Below are 16,240 nucleotides of genomic sequence, written 5' to 3'. Positions count from 1 at the left end.
TTGGAGCCGCGGATACTTCCTCGCCTGGATTGGCTGAAGCCTTTGTCAATCATGGCGACCAGGTCTCAGAGTCGTACTTGAGCGCAGGTAAAAACGACCTGAAGTCAGAGGGAGGGCTTTGGATTAACCGTGCGCCCGAAAGTCCCGCAAATCTTCGTGTACTTTACATAAATTAGATTTCCAGTGATATTTTTTAGAAGTAGTTTTTTTTTTTTTTTTTTACAGGAGAGATAGGCTATGGCAAGTGTCGGACTAGCCATGAACCCCCCGCACACAGAAGAAAGGGCGGTTTTCACGCAACTGAAACCCGTGCGGATGTCTGGAGCGGACGGCGGAGAGGACTCGTCCGTCTTTGAGGAAGTCAAACCCGCGGTGAGAATCTCGGCCAGGCCCTTCCACCGTGCGGGCTATCTGCCCTGCACAGCTATAGGCTATATGGACACTCCCACTAAACAGATAGATACAACTGCTATTAGAAATTGATCCTATTTTTTGATTCACATTTTGAGGCATTTCCCTATCTGTATGCACAATATTAATTATTGTATTATTGTTACCCAGCAAAAAAAGGCATGTTGGACTGATTAGGAAGTGATGGTAAGGAAGGTATAGGCTATGGGGTCTTTCTAGGGTTGATTAGAAAGCCTTGTTGGAAGGTAGGGGGTCTTTATCAACCAGCCCACCTGGCGGTTGCCATTAATACACCCGCGGGCTTACAGACCTGCGCTTACTCGACCATAATTATTGTATGCCATTAAATTCGTCTTAATTAAATAGCAGGCACATATGCAATTGAAGCATAGTTGTTATGCATTTAATTCGATTCATACGAAAGATGTATGTGAGCTGCATATACTCACAAGATACCATGTCGTTTAGACTTGCACTCGGCAGTATTTCAGTATCGTCAACCCGGATCCGTTCCTCGCCTCTGGCTTGATGCCAGCTCGACTCGGATCTGAGGGACTCACCTTTCTGTTTATATTCAGTTGTGGTCACGGAGACGTAGATCCGGAGCAATTTACTGTTTGTATGTCTTTTATGTGGCTTTTGATTATCTTAAGATTTTTTAAAAAGCCACATCACAGAGCAGTAAACCAGGCTTCCTCTGAAGATGGTTGGCCAAGACCCATTCTACAGGATAAATCCAGAATGCCATCACACTGTGAAAAGTCGCCTATAGCACTACCTTTAAGAATAAGACCCTAAAAGCATCAACCAACCTATGTAGAGTTCTATTGAGGCAGGTGATGAACATCAGTATCTACATTAGGCCATAGGCTACATGTCGGGAACCCTGCCAGTTTCCTATACACATTCCTACCTGGTCTATGTGTTTCTGTAGAAGATGAATAGTTGGGTGATTTAGCTTGTGACACATGTCTTTGTAGCATTGTACTGAGGCTTTTGAGTGCAGGCTGGTTGATTGGCTGCCTAGCGTGACAGCAGTATGCAGACAGACCTGTCGGTGCACAGACTCCCTAATCTCCACTATAGCCCCGAGCTAGCTGGCTGGCTGCTTCACTTGATTGGCTGGTTGTCTTGCCTGTTGGTTGGCTGACTGACTGGCTGGCTGGTTGGTTGACTAGTCAGCTGCATTGGTTTGCTGCATGACTGGCTGGTTGTTTGGCTGGATGACTGACTAGCTGGCTGGTTGTTTGGCTGGATGACTGACTAGTTGGCTGGTTGTTTGGCTGGATGACTGACTAGTTGGCTGGTTGTTTGGCTGGATGACTGACTAGTTGGCTGGTTGTTTGGCTAGATGACTGACTAGTTGGCTGGTTGTTTGGCTGGATGACTGACTAGTTGGCTGGTTGTTTGGCTGGATGACTGACTAGCTGGCTGGTTGTTTGGCTGGATGACTGACTAGCTGGCTGGTTTGTGGTGTCTGTTCCTGGTGAAAGCAGCAGTACCTGCAGGGTAGACAGGATGATGGATGGAGAAGTTCTCTCTCTCTCTCTCTGTCAACCTGTTGTCTCTGTAGGTTATTTATTATTAGATTATTTATTATAGTCAATTAGAGTCCTTCGATCCCTGTCTTATAAACTCATCTGCGTTTTACAGCGTGGACTAAGTGCATAGAATTAGAATTCTAACAGTATATTTTATTAAGCTGTGACTGGCATGTTATATGACAATGCATAATTGATATTTAGCTACATGAAGTTGTATTGTCCAGGATGAATACATATTGTCCATTGTCAAAAGGAAAATAAAGGCAAAACACCTCCAGTCACCCAACAGGGTGAGTATACAACATCAGAGCAACTGAATACGTGTGTGTGTGTGTGTGTGTGTGTGTGTGTGTGTGTGTGTGTGTGTGTGTGTGTGTGTGTGTGTGTGTGTGTGTGAGAGAGAGAGAGAGAGAGAATGTGCGCACATACACAAGTTTCTGGGATACAGATAGATCGTGGGAAGTTCACATTTACAAGCCCAACTTGTTCCTCTTTTGAGTAACAGCTCTTAGAGCCAACGCCACTGTTCAGCATTTCAGCAACATACTTGAAGGGGATCATATTTAAGTCAGATTTGAGCGCAGGCGTGTCTGTCTTGGTTGGAGGAGTGACATGGAGTTTGACTAGTCATTTGACTACAGAGGCAACACAGGGAGCACAGATTTGCATCAGGGGATTGAGGTAAATATGGCCCAACATACGTACCACCCTGGACCTCCAGACTGTACATGAATGGGAACTCAATACCGGTGGTACTGTACTGTAGGTACAGTAGATAGGATTTTATCTGAATGAGTCATTTAAACGTGTTGGTTCGATTCCTCAGAGGCCGAGTTATTCTGAAGTGGTATTTCATTCATGTGTGTGTTTGTGTTGTCTGTTTGAGAGAGGCTAGTTGTAGCCAATAGAAAGAGAGAGAGAGAGAGAGTTTGTCAAGTTTCTTGCGAATCCATCGACATCTATTCTATTTTTGTAGCGGTGTCTCTCGGGAAAATAGATTTTTATTCATACCTTGATGAATAGAGTCTGGGTGAAGACATGCGGGCTGCGATGTCCTGCTATTGGCTGTCCTGCTCCTCCAACCACAGTCATGTGAGGACAGTCATGGAGGACTGGTCAGTGTTGAGTTGTCTCTCCTCTGCTGTGTTTGTCCTCTGTGGTCAAACACTCGTCCCTGGCTATGAGGCCCCGTCTTGCTCGACCACATTACACACACTCCTGCCATGCAGGGTCCACCACCACACACTCACGTCATCACCTGAGGCAGCAGTGCACACACACACACACACTCACACACACACACACTCACGTCATCACCTGAGGCAGCAGTACACACATGCACACACTCACACACACACTCTCAGGTCATCACCTGAGGCAGCAGTGCACGCACACACACACACACACACACACACACACACACACGCACTCTCAGGTCATCACCTGAGGCAGCAGTGCACGCTCCCACGTACGTACGCACACATACACACACACACACACACACACACTCAGGTCATCACCAGTCAACAGCCTCATCTCCAGGTTGGCTCCCATCACAGAGAAGTCAGTGTCCCAGGAAGCTCGTACAGCCCTGCCTCTTATCAGACTGCCATCAGCCATAAAACATCCTCCTGATCTCAAAGTTCTGTTTTCTCCTCTTTGCTGACGGGATGGGGGTGTGATTTGTGATGTTATGACTTCTGAGTGAACAGACAGCGAGACAGACTCGCCGTGGCCCGCTATCAACCGCTCTTTATGGAGGTCGGAGGCCCAACTGCCATCTCCAAGCATTCCTGCCAGCAATAAAGGACAATTAGCGTGGAGACAAGGAGCCATTTGTTTAGCAATTATCAGGGGGACACAGATGTGGGACACAGATGACCCTCCCTCACAAGGGAGGCTGTCAATACAGGAGGAAGAGTGAGGAAGAGGAGTGTGACCTTCGACCCCTAGTGTTGTCGTGGACAGGTGTGCGTGTGCGTGTGTGTGTGTGTGTGTGTGTGTGTGTGTGTGTGTGTGTGTGTGTATGTGCGAGGGATGAATTGAAACGAGCATGCTAACCCCTCACACTGCACGCAAGTGGTCATGTATTCTATTCAGACCTGGGTGCAAATACTATTTGAAATACTTTCAATTACTTTGCCTTCTCTACCTGGAGTGCCAGGTGGGTACACTCAAACCTCTCACCCTGCTCAACATTAAAGCAGTTGAAAGTATTTCAAATAGTATTTCGGCCCTGAACAGGCTTTCTTATACTGTACTTAAGTGCATATAATAACCTATCTCTCTTGTAACTGTAACGGGGGTCTTTCCTCGTAGAGAGCCTTTATTGTTGAGTCTTTGGCGGCCGGAGGCGTGGAAACCCCCCATATCACCCAGGGCGGAGCTGATAAGACTTCATCCTCATACCATCGCTGTCCAATCATTAACCAGCAGAGTCTTGGGCCAGAGCTCACCTGCAGAGAGAGAGAGAAGAGAGAGAAGAGAGAGAGAGAGAGGAGGAAGGGCTGGGGCGAAAGAGAGGATGAGGAGGTAGAGAGGATGGAGGAGGTAGAGAGGATGAGGAGGTAGAGAGGATGAGGAGGTAGAGAGGTAAAGGATGTAGAGAGGATGAGGAGGTAGAGAGGATGGGGAGGTAGAGAGGATGGGGAGGTAGAGAGGATGGGGAGGTAGAGAGGATGAGGAGGTAGAGAGGATGAGGAGCTAGAGAGGATGGATGAGGTAGAGAGGTGGTGGACAGGCAAAGGATAGCAGAAGGTGTGTGTGTGTGTGTGTGTGTGTGTGTGTGTGTGTGTGTGTGTGTGTGTGTGTGTGTTTGTGTGTGTGTGTGTGTGTGTGCGTGTGTGTGTGTAGCTAGTCGGGCCAGAGGGGGCACTGCCAAGGGCATGGGAGCGCCGTGGTGCCGCCCCCCCAGGCAGAAACACAGACCCCTGTGTGTGTCCGGTCCTGACGGAGCCGGCCGCTGCTCTGGAGGGCCTTCAGGGGGGGGGGGGGGGTAGGGGGCCCCCCCCCGGTCTCTCTGCTTTCACCAACTGCTCAGATTGCTCTGATGGCACAGGGGGGGGAGCAACCAGGCGACAGGGTTCAGCGGTGTCCAACAACTGTCAACATTCGACACGCACACACACACACACACACACCACACACACACACACACAGGTTCAAGTGGCCCATAAAGCAATAGCCGCAAGGGGGCCGTCTTTTGTGTGCGTCAACAAATAGACGCGTTGCTAGGGAAGCGATGAGGAATATACAATGTGTCCCGTGTTGACGCATCGCATCGCTCCGCAGACTGGGCCCCGGTGACGTGTGCCCGTCGGGGGGGGGGGGGGGCACACGTCACCGGGGCCCGGTACGCAGAGCGATGCGATGGGGGTGTGGGGGGGCTGGGGCGGCCCGTTGTGTTCACCCAGAACTCAGTCCAATAAATCAGCGGCTCGTTCATCAATCATTTGTACTCGTCCGATTGGCTGGGGGCCCCCCGGGGCTGGAGAGACTCCTCGGCGTCAGGCCTTCGCTAGATCGCCACGCCAACGGAGACGTGTTGGGATTCCCGTCCCGGGTTTTCGGTCGTCCCTCTCTGTCCCCCGTTGGACGGGCGGGACAGACGGTAGTGGGACAGCCAAGCCACTGCTTCCCTGACTAAATAAAAAATAAATCTCTCTTTCTCTCTTTCTTCTGGTCCTTTCTCCGTCCCCCGTTCGTCGGCGCCGTGATCCGGGCGCCGCTGGCATGCGGGCAGATCAGATTCCTGTCCACGACTATTTTTACCCGGCAGTGTTTGTGTTAGGAGCCGCGTTCTCATGGCCCGCTCTTTGTTTTGGTTTGGCCTCTTCCTCCTCGTGTGTTGTCAGACTGACACGCACACACACACACACACACACACACACACACATGGGGAACTGTCTCCATCTCGGGTGTGTTTACTTGCTCTCTGAGAGAGAGGCCGGCTCTTAACGCCATGTGGATCTGTAAAGGAAGGCCTGAACGTCTGGATGACTGAACATCTAGATAACTGACTGACTGGATGACTGGATGACTGACTGGATGACTGACTGGATGACTGGATGACTGATTGGCTGGCTGATTATAACAGATTAGGTTTTTAAGTCTTGTACTTGTAGCCTCACATATAGTCTATAATTTAACCGCGTACGGCCTCAGAATAGCCTTACTACATAACTTCTATACATGTTTAACCTTGTTTTATTATGCTTCCTTGTGTGCTCTGTGCTCCATCCACTGACTCAAATTCCTCATTATGTGAAAATGTTCTTCTCCTGATAACCTGTCTGAAACACGTTCTAGTCAAGTCCCAGAGCTTCTCCCCCTCCCTGTCTCTCTCTGTTCCCTGTCTCTCCCCCTCCCTGTCTCTCTCTGTTCCCTGTCTCTCCCCCTCCCTGTCTCTCTCTGTTCCCTGTCTCTCTCTGTTCCCTGTCTCTCCCCCTCCCTGTCTCTCTCTGTTCCCTGTCTCTCCCCCTCCCTGTCTCTCTGTTCCCTGTCTCCCCCCCTCCCTGTCTCTCTCTGTTCCCTGTCTCTCCCCCTCCCTGTCTCTCTCTGTTCCCTGTCTCTCCCCCTCCCTGTCTCTCTCTGTTCCCTGTCTCTCCCCCTCCCTGTCTCTCTCTGTTCCCTGTCTCTCTCTGTTCCCTGTCTCTCCCCCTCCCTGTCTCTCTCTGTTCCATGTCTCTCTCTGTTCCCTGTCTCTCCCCCTCCCTGTCTCTCTCTGTTCCCTGTCTCTCCCCCTCCCTGTCTCTCTCTGTTCCCTGTCTCTCCCCCTCCCTGTCTCTCTCTGTTCCCTGTCTCTCCCCCTCCCTGTCTCTCTCTGTTCCCTGTCTCTCCCCCTCCCTGTCTCTCTCTGTTCCCTGTCTCTCCCCCTCCCTGTCTCTCCCCCTCCCTGTCTCTCTCTGTTCCCTGTCTCTCCCCCTCCCTGTCTCTCTCTGTTCCCTGTCTCTCCCCCTCCCTGTCTCTCTCTGTTCCCTGTCTCTCCCCCTCCCTGTCTCTCTCTGTTCCCTGTCTCTCCCCCTCCCTGTCTCTCTCTGTTCCCTGTCTCCCCCCCTCCCTGTCTCTCTCTGTTCCCTGTCTCTCTCTGTTCCCTGTCTCTCCCCCTCCCTGTCTCTCTCTGTTCCCTGTCTCTCCCCCTCCCTGTCTCTCTCTGTTCCCTGTCTCTCCCCCTCCCTGTCTCTCTCTGTTCCTGCTCCATGCAGCTGGCTGAGAGCAACAGCTCAATCTACCACCACACTTTTTTACATGAACTAATCCAAAATGCAAAATGGTCTCTCCTCCTCTCTCCTGATGGTTGGTGGTCTGTGTGATTCAAACCTTCCTCCCTGTCCTGGTGTCTCTCTCTTTTGTCTCTCCCTCCTCGCTGGGGACCTCGTGGCCCCGGGCCCCGCGCTCCGTATCCAGGGAGCCGGCTCCTCCAGCCGGGGCGCCGAGCTCCGCTGGCAAGCAGGAATGTGAGGAATGAAGGAGGGAAGGATGGAGGGAGGGAGGGAGGGAGGGAGGGAGGGAGGGAGGGAGGGAGGGAGGGAGGGAGGGAGGGAGGGAGTACTGGTACCAGCGGTGCTCCTAGTACCCTATCCTTCTCTTCCTCTCTCCTAGCTCCCTCTTTCCCATCTCCCACTCTCCCTTCTCCCCTCTCCCCTCTCCCCTCTCCCCTCTCCCCTCTCCCTCTCTCCCTCTCTCCTCTCTCCCCTCTCCTCTCTCCTCCCTCTCCCCTCTCCCTCTCTCCTCCTCTCTCCCTCTCTCCCCTCTCCCCTCTCCCCGCTCCCTCTCTCCCTCTCTCCTCTCTCCTCTCTCCCCGCTCCCTCTCTCCCTCTCTCCTCTCTCCCCTCTCCCCTCTCCCTCTCTCCTCTCTCCCCTCTCCCCTCTCCTCTCTCCTCTCTCTCCTCTCTCCCCTCTCCCCTCTCCCCTCTCCTCTCTCCCCTCTCCCCTCTCCCCTCTCCTCTCTCCTCTCTCCCCTCTCTCCCCTCTCCCCTCTCCCCTCTCCCCTCTCCCCTCTCCTCTCTCCCCTCTCCCCTCTCCCCTCTCCCCTCTCCTCTCCTCTCTCCTCTCTCCTCTCTCCTCTCTCCTCTCTCCTCTCTCCTCTCTCCTCTCTCCTCTCTCCTCTCTCCCCTCTCCCCTGCCTCTGAAAGCCAAACCTCCCATCAGAGTCCAGACAGCCTATCCCCTCTGAGTATAGAGAGCTCTACACGGCTCTCGCGTCTTCCTGACTGCTTCTACGCCGTTTAGATTGAATATTGAACATCTGTTTATTATCCATGTATACAGCTCACACACGCTAGGAGTTTGACTAGGGTTAAAGGCGTACATTGTTCCAGAATGCACTGCTTTGTACTGATCTGAACCGCCCCCCCCCCCCCCCCCGCCCTCTAGATCCGTCTGGAGATGGAGAAGTACCTCCCCCAGGGTGCCTGCCCCCTCCCGCCCGCCGTCCTGACTGCTGACCGCAAGTACCGGCGCGAGAGCGCCTCGGTGGTGGACGAGTACTTCCAGGACGAGAAGCCGTCAACGCCGTACAGCCTGAACATCAACCTGATCCTGCCCAACACCAGTCACCTGCGCACGGGCCTGTATCGGCCCAACAAGCCCCCTGCCGCGGCCCCCCACCACCACCCCCACCAGCACCACGCCCACCCCCATCAGCACCACCACGCCCACCCCCACCACCAGCCAATCAAAACGGAGCCGGGCACCGACGTGCCGTGTTCCATCCAGAGCATCCAGACGCTGCCGGACTTCACCTCCGTGTTCAGCATGCCCCAGAACGCGCTCTTCGTCAAGCCCAACATGGCCGCCGGCGCCAACGTGGTGGTCGGGGGGGTGGGAGGCGGCGGAGGAGGAGGAGGAGGAGGAGGAGGAGGCGGGCACGGCGCCACGGAGCTCCACATCGGCCCGCCCCAGCCCCAGGTGTACCAGATGCCCGTCAGCGGCGCCGACCTCACCATGACCCTGTCCCACGGCGTGGCGGGAGGAGGGGGCGGAGCCGGCCACGGCAGAACCATGCTGAACCTGAGCAGCGTGGCCCTGACGACGGCGGGCGGCGGCGGCGATGGCGGCGTCTTCGCCATTCCAGAGCACTTCTACCAACCTTCACCGCAGCCTCACAGCTTGCCGCCCTCGCCGCCTAACTCCCAGCCCGGCAGCCCCGAGATCCAGAACCAGAACCAGGCGGAGCTGCAGGGCCCCGGGGCCCCGCCCCCGCCGCCCTACCAGGCCCGCCTGGGGATGAAGGCCACCCAGATGTCCCACCACGCCATGCTGATGACCCACGGGCAGGGGGTGCTGACCGGGCCGCGCTACAACCGCCGGAACAACCCCGAGCTGGAGAAGAGACGCATCCACTTCTGTGACTTCCAAGGTCAGCCGTCTCTCTCTTTCTCTCTCTCTCTCTCTGTGTCTCTGTCTCTCTCTCTGTCTCGCGCTCTCTCTTTCTCTCTCTCTCTCTGTCTCTCTCTGTCTCTCTCTCCAGCTCTGTGTGTGTGTGTCTCTCTCTCTCTCTCTCTCTCTCTCTCTCTCTCTCTCTCCCTGTCTCTCTCTGTCTCTCTCTTTCTGTCTCTCTCTCTAGCTCTCTCTCTCTGTCTCTTTGTGTCTCTCTCTCTTTCTGTCTCTGTTTCTGCCTCTGTTTCTGTCTCTCTCTCTCTCTCTCTCTCTCTTTCTCTATCCACAGTACTTCTCTGTATCCCAGACAGGACCGGTTCCAAACCCAACACTAGCACCTACCCTTAGACACTTTTAAGTGCAGTATTGCGTAAATGTGTGCCGTATTGCTCAACCTTATCCATACGCCCTGTAGATCTACACTGCCTCTCGGCCGGGCAGGGGTTCGACGAGGTGTGGCTGTACGGCGGCTGACGGCAGGTGTGTGTGTAGCGTCGTTGACCTTTCCGTCGTTGACCTTTCCGTTCAACTTTTTTGCTTGCAGGGTGCACCAAGGTTTACACCAAGAGCTCTCACTTAAAAGCGCACCAGCGGACACACACAGGTAAGCCGACATGGCCCGTCGTGCCCTCCACACACACACACACACACACACACACACACACACTCGCTGAAACAGGAACACACGCACGTTCACTGCCCGTCCCGACCCGGGTCCGCCGGCCGCTTCGTACGAGACAAACATCCAAGCCGGAACCAAGGGGCGGGCGGCTCTGGCGCCAAAAACCTGAAACGAGGACGCACAATAGGAAAGCTGGACGAACAGGGGGGCGGGGCAGGGGGGGGGGGGGGGGGGGGAGGGGGGAGGGATGGATTCACTCTTAAGAGTTTTTCATCGGTGTTTTTCTGCGTGTCCCACACAGGCCTTGCCAAAGAGAGAGAGAGGGAGGGAGGGAGGGAGGGAGGGAGGGAGGGAAAGCAGGAGAGAGCATGCAGCAATGTTTTAACACCAAACCAGTTTCACCAGCTTCTTAGTCCCCATTTAGGGGAACGGGGGAGGAGAGGAGGAGGGCAGAGAGAAGCAGGGAGGGAGAGAGAGAGAAAGAAGAGAAGAGAAAGGCAGTTTCGATGCGCTCACTTCTGTAAATGGATACCTCTGGATTCCCAAAGGTCTCCGACTGGGATTACGGAGAGGGGCAGGCTCATCCCAAATGGAGAGAGAGAGAGAGAGAGGTAGAGAGAGAGAGAGAGAAGTTGTCATTATACAAAGTTGTGTAGTCCAATCAGATATCCCTCCCAGTCATCCAAATCATCAACTCTTAGATCCACTTCTCTCTCTCTCTCTCTCTCTCTCTACCTCTCTCTCTCTCTCTCTCTCTCTCTCTCTCTCTCTCTCAACATGTGTGTGCCCGGGAGCAGCCATGCTAGGTGTAGAGGCCTCTAGCTCCAGCCAGGCCAGCTCTCCTCCATTGTCAACACGGTGCTCAGAGTGTCTCTGTTGTGGCCTGGAGACATACCTCCGCGTCAGCAGAACCTTCCCTCTCAGTCTCTCTCTCTTCCTTTGTTCACAGGGCTCCTCACGTGGCAGTTAGCCTCTTAACCTGCCAAACCTGTCCTCTCTCTCTGTCTCTCTCTCTCTCTGTCTCTCTATCTGTCTGTCTATCTCTTCTCTTCCTCTTCTTTCCTCTTCTTCATCCCTCTCTTGACCCCCCCCCCTCTCTCTCTCTCTCTCTCTTTCCCTCGCTCTCTCTCTGGATCTAACATTACAGGAGCTCTTAGTCAGGTGGATTGATCTGTAGTGGTGTAATGCGCCTCTGTTCAGGCTTGTCGGTCCCACCTCTGTGGACTTGTGACATTTCACTTTCAGTTGATCTCTCCTTCCTGGCTCCGGCTTAGAAGCTTAAACTCCTTTTTTACATTCCTTGGCTTTATAACTGAGTTGAGTTGGTTGAAGTTGCACAGAAATGAAAAAAGCATTCTGTCCCATTTTGGTTCACATAATTGGTCATAGTGTTCACCTATTCAACGATGTATGCCAAAAAAATTACAAAATTCTACTTTTGTTGTAATCTTATATCAAAGTATATAATTTCTTACTTCCTGGAAAACGGTAGGTCACGTGCAATTATGACAACAGGTACCTTCGATTTTAGGCCAATAATCTCACGACATCCACCCGTCAATCAACGCTATCCTTCTATCTAATCTGTCTAAAGTTCTTAAAACCCGTCCACTTATCAATGTTCCAATCAAATTCCTCTAAACCATCTGTCCCACCCTCATAGCTTGTTTGCGTTGGAAATACGTCAAACTATGGAAGTTAGATGATCTCAAACGTCCATTTCTGTGTGACTTTAAACTCCCAGTCTTCAGTATGAGTACTGAGCTCAGTGGCAAGTGAGGTGGAATTAATATTGACGCGTGACGCAGTGACAGCTGCTAGAGCGAGGTACAGGAAGACAAGTGTGTCTTACTGTATATGACCAGGGAAGTCCCAGTTTGACTTACATCCCTGGGGAATAGAGAGTCACAAAACCACAGGATCGGTGTCTCTCTCTCTCTCTCTCTCTCTCTCTCTCTCTCTCTCCCTCCTCCCCCTCTTTCTGTCCCTGTCTCTCTCCTTTAGTCTGGAGAGGCTTCAGCCTATAGAGTGCTTAACTATTTATCTTTTCTACTGATAGTCATGTCTCTCCTATGAAGTACTTAGCATGTTTATTGCTCTGTAAATGTTCTCAGCCAACAGACACACATTTTCCAGGAGCTCGATCGATCGTCTCTTTGTCAGGGAAGAATTTTTACAGCTCACTTTTTCGGCCTTTGGGTGAACCTTTTTTTTTTTCTTCACTCTGGAATATGTCGGGGTGGGACCTATGTCCATTCCCCCATTGCTCTCCTTAAAGTGCAATGTGTTGCTTCTGTGTATGAAATGCGCTATACAAATAAAGTTTGATTTGATTAAGCGCAAGCAGGAAGAGAAAACCCCCTTACGACCATAAATCAGAAAAAATGTGAACGGTAGTGACCGGCCAGAGATAAATAATTTCTTGATCCTGTTTGAATTGTGCCACGATCATCACATATGTTTGTCAATTTTAAAACTAACTCGCAAGTTAGCTTAAGCTAGCTGACACTTTTTTTAACACTCACCAAAACCTTGTTAAGCCGATCCTGCATGCCAGCTCTAACTCTCCTTTCGCATTCCTGCAGCTCTCAGACTCTGGCCAGGATAATAGTGATTTTTACCTCTTTTAATAATTTTAAACTAATTCTGGAATGGCTTTACAGTTTTACTTCAAACTGCGACTTTATTGACAAAATTGCAAAATTATGTTTTAAATTGACAAACATATGTGTGTGGTCATGGCAGATTCAAATGGGATCGATAATTATATGTTTATCAAAGTTGACTAGCGGACATATTTTCTCCAAAATAAGGTCCCATGGGACGGCTCTTCCTGCTTCCTGGCACCCATAGGGAGGTAAAGTGACGAAGCGCCCTCTAGTGGTACAGTTTGCACCGTTGTATTAAATTGCATCACCATTTTTTTTATAAAAAATATATTTTTGGCTGCATTGCATTGTTATTCACATCGTTTCTAAGGCACTTACATTGATTCATTGTTTATCAATTTGATCATGTTTGTGCAGTTAAAGACAGAATAAAATATTTTACAACAGTTTTTGAAACGCTGGGTGTAAGCTGACTACAGTTCCCATGATGCACACACCCTGTGTCGATGTGCTTCCTCGCTGTCAATAGATTAAAGTCGCACCGAAAGGGAAGTTGGAGAATATCTTGCTTCCGTACTTTGATGTATTTCCGCCTGAAACAGGCGGGACATACGTTTAGATGAATTTCATTGGAACGTTATCGAGTGGGCGGGATATTCAACACTTGAGGCTGCAGAGCAGTTTACATTTTGATTGACAGGTTGGATGTCGTGAGATTATTGGCCTAAAATCGAAGGTACCTGGTGTCGTCATTGCACGTGACCTACCGTTTTCCAGGAAGTAAGAAATTATATACTTTCATATAAGATTACAACAAACGTAGAATTTTTTAATTTTTTTGGCATACATCGTTGAATAGGTGAACACTATGACCAATTATGTGAACCAAAATGGGACAGAATGCTTTTTTAATTTCTGTGCGACTAAAGTTGGTTCTGGCTTGCTAAAGTTAGTCGGACCAAGCTCATTCAGGCGGGACTTGCCAAACAGAAAATGTTCATTAGCCGTGATGCTAATTTTTGCCATGTTCTACTCTGTTCACTTATGCTAACAACATTAGCGATCAGAACGGTTTTACTAAATCCGACCAAATTTCAAGAGGTGGACATCACTGGATTCCTCTCTGCCTGCAGAATCTAGCAATGTGCTTTAATTCAAGAGCAATTGACTCATGTTTACGAAGCACACCAACTTAGTGCTCTGGTCAGCTGCACTCTCCAGTGAAGTGCACAAAACGCGGAGTATCCGGATGTGGTTCACTGTAAATTAACCAAAACCTAAAATAAATAAAAAGTACCTTTGAATAAACAGCAGGTTCTTGTGATAGAAGTTGATATAGTTAATAGTTTATTGCTTTATCTATCCAAAATGGTATGTGTTGTCATTAAGTTGTGTTGATATCGATTGAGAAATATTTCAACATTTTCTCCCAGGCGAACCAAACCAGTAGAGGGCGTAGTTTTGGCTCCCTATTTAGGCTACATGCAGGTAGTTGTAGGCTATAGACAGTGGGATTTGTAGTTCTTTACAGGTTTCCTATCTTTCTGTGAGCTGACGCAGGGACAGCAGGGCTGGCCTTGACCAAGGGGGTTATTGCTGCTGTTTGAACCCGTGGACTGCTGTAGAGATGGGTAGAGTTTGTAGTGAAGAAGTGTGTGTGTGTGTGTGTGTGTGTGTGTGTGTGTGTCTGTTTTAGGTCAGCCCCCCTGCACTTCTACAAACACTACCAGAATAATAAAGATTATTCTATTGAATGTTGCTCAGTATAACCATGGAGATAAAATAGACAGTGGTGGTCAGGCGCACACACACACACACACACACACACACACAAAGGAGAGTTAACAGATGTTCTCTTTCAACTTCACTGACAACAAACACGTTTTGTCAAGTACAGATTCATGGGCATCTGTTTGACTCCCTTTATATCTTTTATCTTAACTGTGTGTGCGTGTGCGTGTGTGTGCGTGTGTGTGTGCGTGTGCGTGCGAGTGCGAGTGCGAGAGAGATAATGGTTTGTCCGTTGCTGAACAGCCACCTGACCAAATAGCTGGTCTCTTTAATGGTGGCGTTGTTGCCTACAGCTCCCTGCTGGACTTTCCTCCTCTCTCCTCCTCTCTCTCCTCCTCCTCTCTACTCCTTTCTCTCCTCCTCCTCTGCTCTCCTCCTCTGCTCTCCTCCTCCTCTCTCCTCCTCTCTCTCCTCCTCCTCTGCTCTCCTCCTCTGCTCTCCTCCTCCTCTCTCTCCTCCTCCTCTGCTCTCCTCCTCTGCTCTTTCTCGTGCTTGTTTAACCGAGCATCACGGTGTCCTGGTGAGTCCCGGGTCGTGGTTCAACTCCCTCCTCAGAGGAGCACGGCAGGTCAGTCCCTCCCGGAAGGACGTCACCGTCAGCGCGTCCGCCCCACAAGCGGGGGTTTGTGGGTTCCTCTCTTCGCCTGCTTCCTCCTCTCCTCCTCTCCTATTCCTCCTCCTCCATCTTCTCCTTCTCCTATTCCTCCTCCTCCATCTTCTCCTTCTCCTATTCCTCCTCCTCCATCTTCTCCTTCTCCTATTCCTCCTCCTCCTCCTCCTCCTCCATCTTCTCCTATTCCTCCTCCTCCTCCTCCATCTCCTCCTTCTCTTATTCCTCCTCCTCCTCCTCCTCCTCCTCCTCCATCTTCTCCTATTCCTCCTCCTCCTCCATCTTCTCCTTCTCCTATTCCTCCTCCTCCTCCTCCTCCATCTTCTCCTATTCCTCCTCCTCCTCCATCTTCTCCTATTCCCCCCCCCCCCCCCCCCCCCAACTGTTTCATACTGTAGTCTTGTTGCCCGGGGAACAAGCTCTTGCACCTGACCTGTTGTCATCTTGTTTGTGGGGGGGGGGGGGTTGTTTGATCTGAGCGTATGTGCAGCACCATCGCACCAAACTGTTTGATCCTGTGTGCACGTGTAGCCCCGCCCCACTACCATGTTTGCCCTGGCTACGATAATAACTAGAGGGAGGAGGCGATGCCTTTGACCCCCCAGAGCACAGCTCCGATTCAGAGCAAAAACAAACACACCTGCCTGCTGTTGTAGTATAAACCCTTTACACTCCCGTTGACACACACACACACACACACATTTACACAGGTAAACGCACGCACACACACACACATATACACAGGTAAACGCACACACATGCACGCACACACATATACACAGGTAAACGCACACACACACACACACATATACACAGGTAAACGGACACACACACACACACACACACACACACAGTCCCCCAAGCCCCCCTTCCCAGTCTCTCAACCAGCGGTCCATTAGTGAGCGTTAATGAGTACTGTTCCCTATCTAATCTGCTGTAATAGCTTCCCACCCTGGTCTACTCAGAGCTCCGATAACTGTGACCCACTCTCAGAGACGGGAGAGGAACAGGAAATGGCTCTGTCCTCGCGTGGACACTTTCCTGGTCGCTTCATCAATGAGTTGACTCAGAACTAGTCTCTCATAACCAGAACTAGTCTCTCATAGCCAGAACTAGTCTCACATAGCCAGAACTAGTCTCTCATAACCAGAACTAGTCTCTCATAACCAGAACTAGTCTCTCATAGCCAGAACTAGTCTCTCATAGCCAGAACTAGTCTCTCATAACCAGAACTAGTCTCTCATAACCAGAACTAGTCTCTCATAGCCTGCAC

General features: G+C 51.0%; 1 protein-coding gene across 1 annotated transcript in view; it reads left to right on the top strand.

The window, feature by feature from the left end:
• Positions 1–237: 237 nt before the first annotated feature.
• Positions 238–16,240, top strand: part of klf5l (Kruppel like factor 5 like) — a gene marked incomplete at both ends in the record, with an annotated part of 18,128 nt that continues 2,125 nt past the window's right edge. Inside the window, 3 exons of the mRNA XM_084448319.1 lie at positions 238–372; positions 8,331–9,315; positions 9,880–9,939. Of these exons, the coding sequence (XP_084304445.1) occupies positions 238–372; positions 8,331–9,315; positions 9,880–9,939 (1,180 nt within the window). The remainder of the gene's footprint in view (positions 373–8,330; positions 9,316–9,879; positions 9,940–16,240) is intronic.

Source organism: Borostomias antarcticus, assembly GCF_949987555.1.
Source record: "Borostomias antarcticus genome assembly, chromosome: 1".
Taxonomy (NCBI): Eukaryota; Metazoa; Chordata; class Actinopteri; order Stomiiformes; family Stomiidae; genus Borostomias; species Borostomias antarcticus.
The sequence above is the reverse complement of the archived record's forward strand: the minus strand, read 5'-3'. Positions and strand labels throughout refer to the sequence as shown.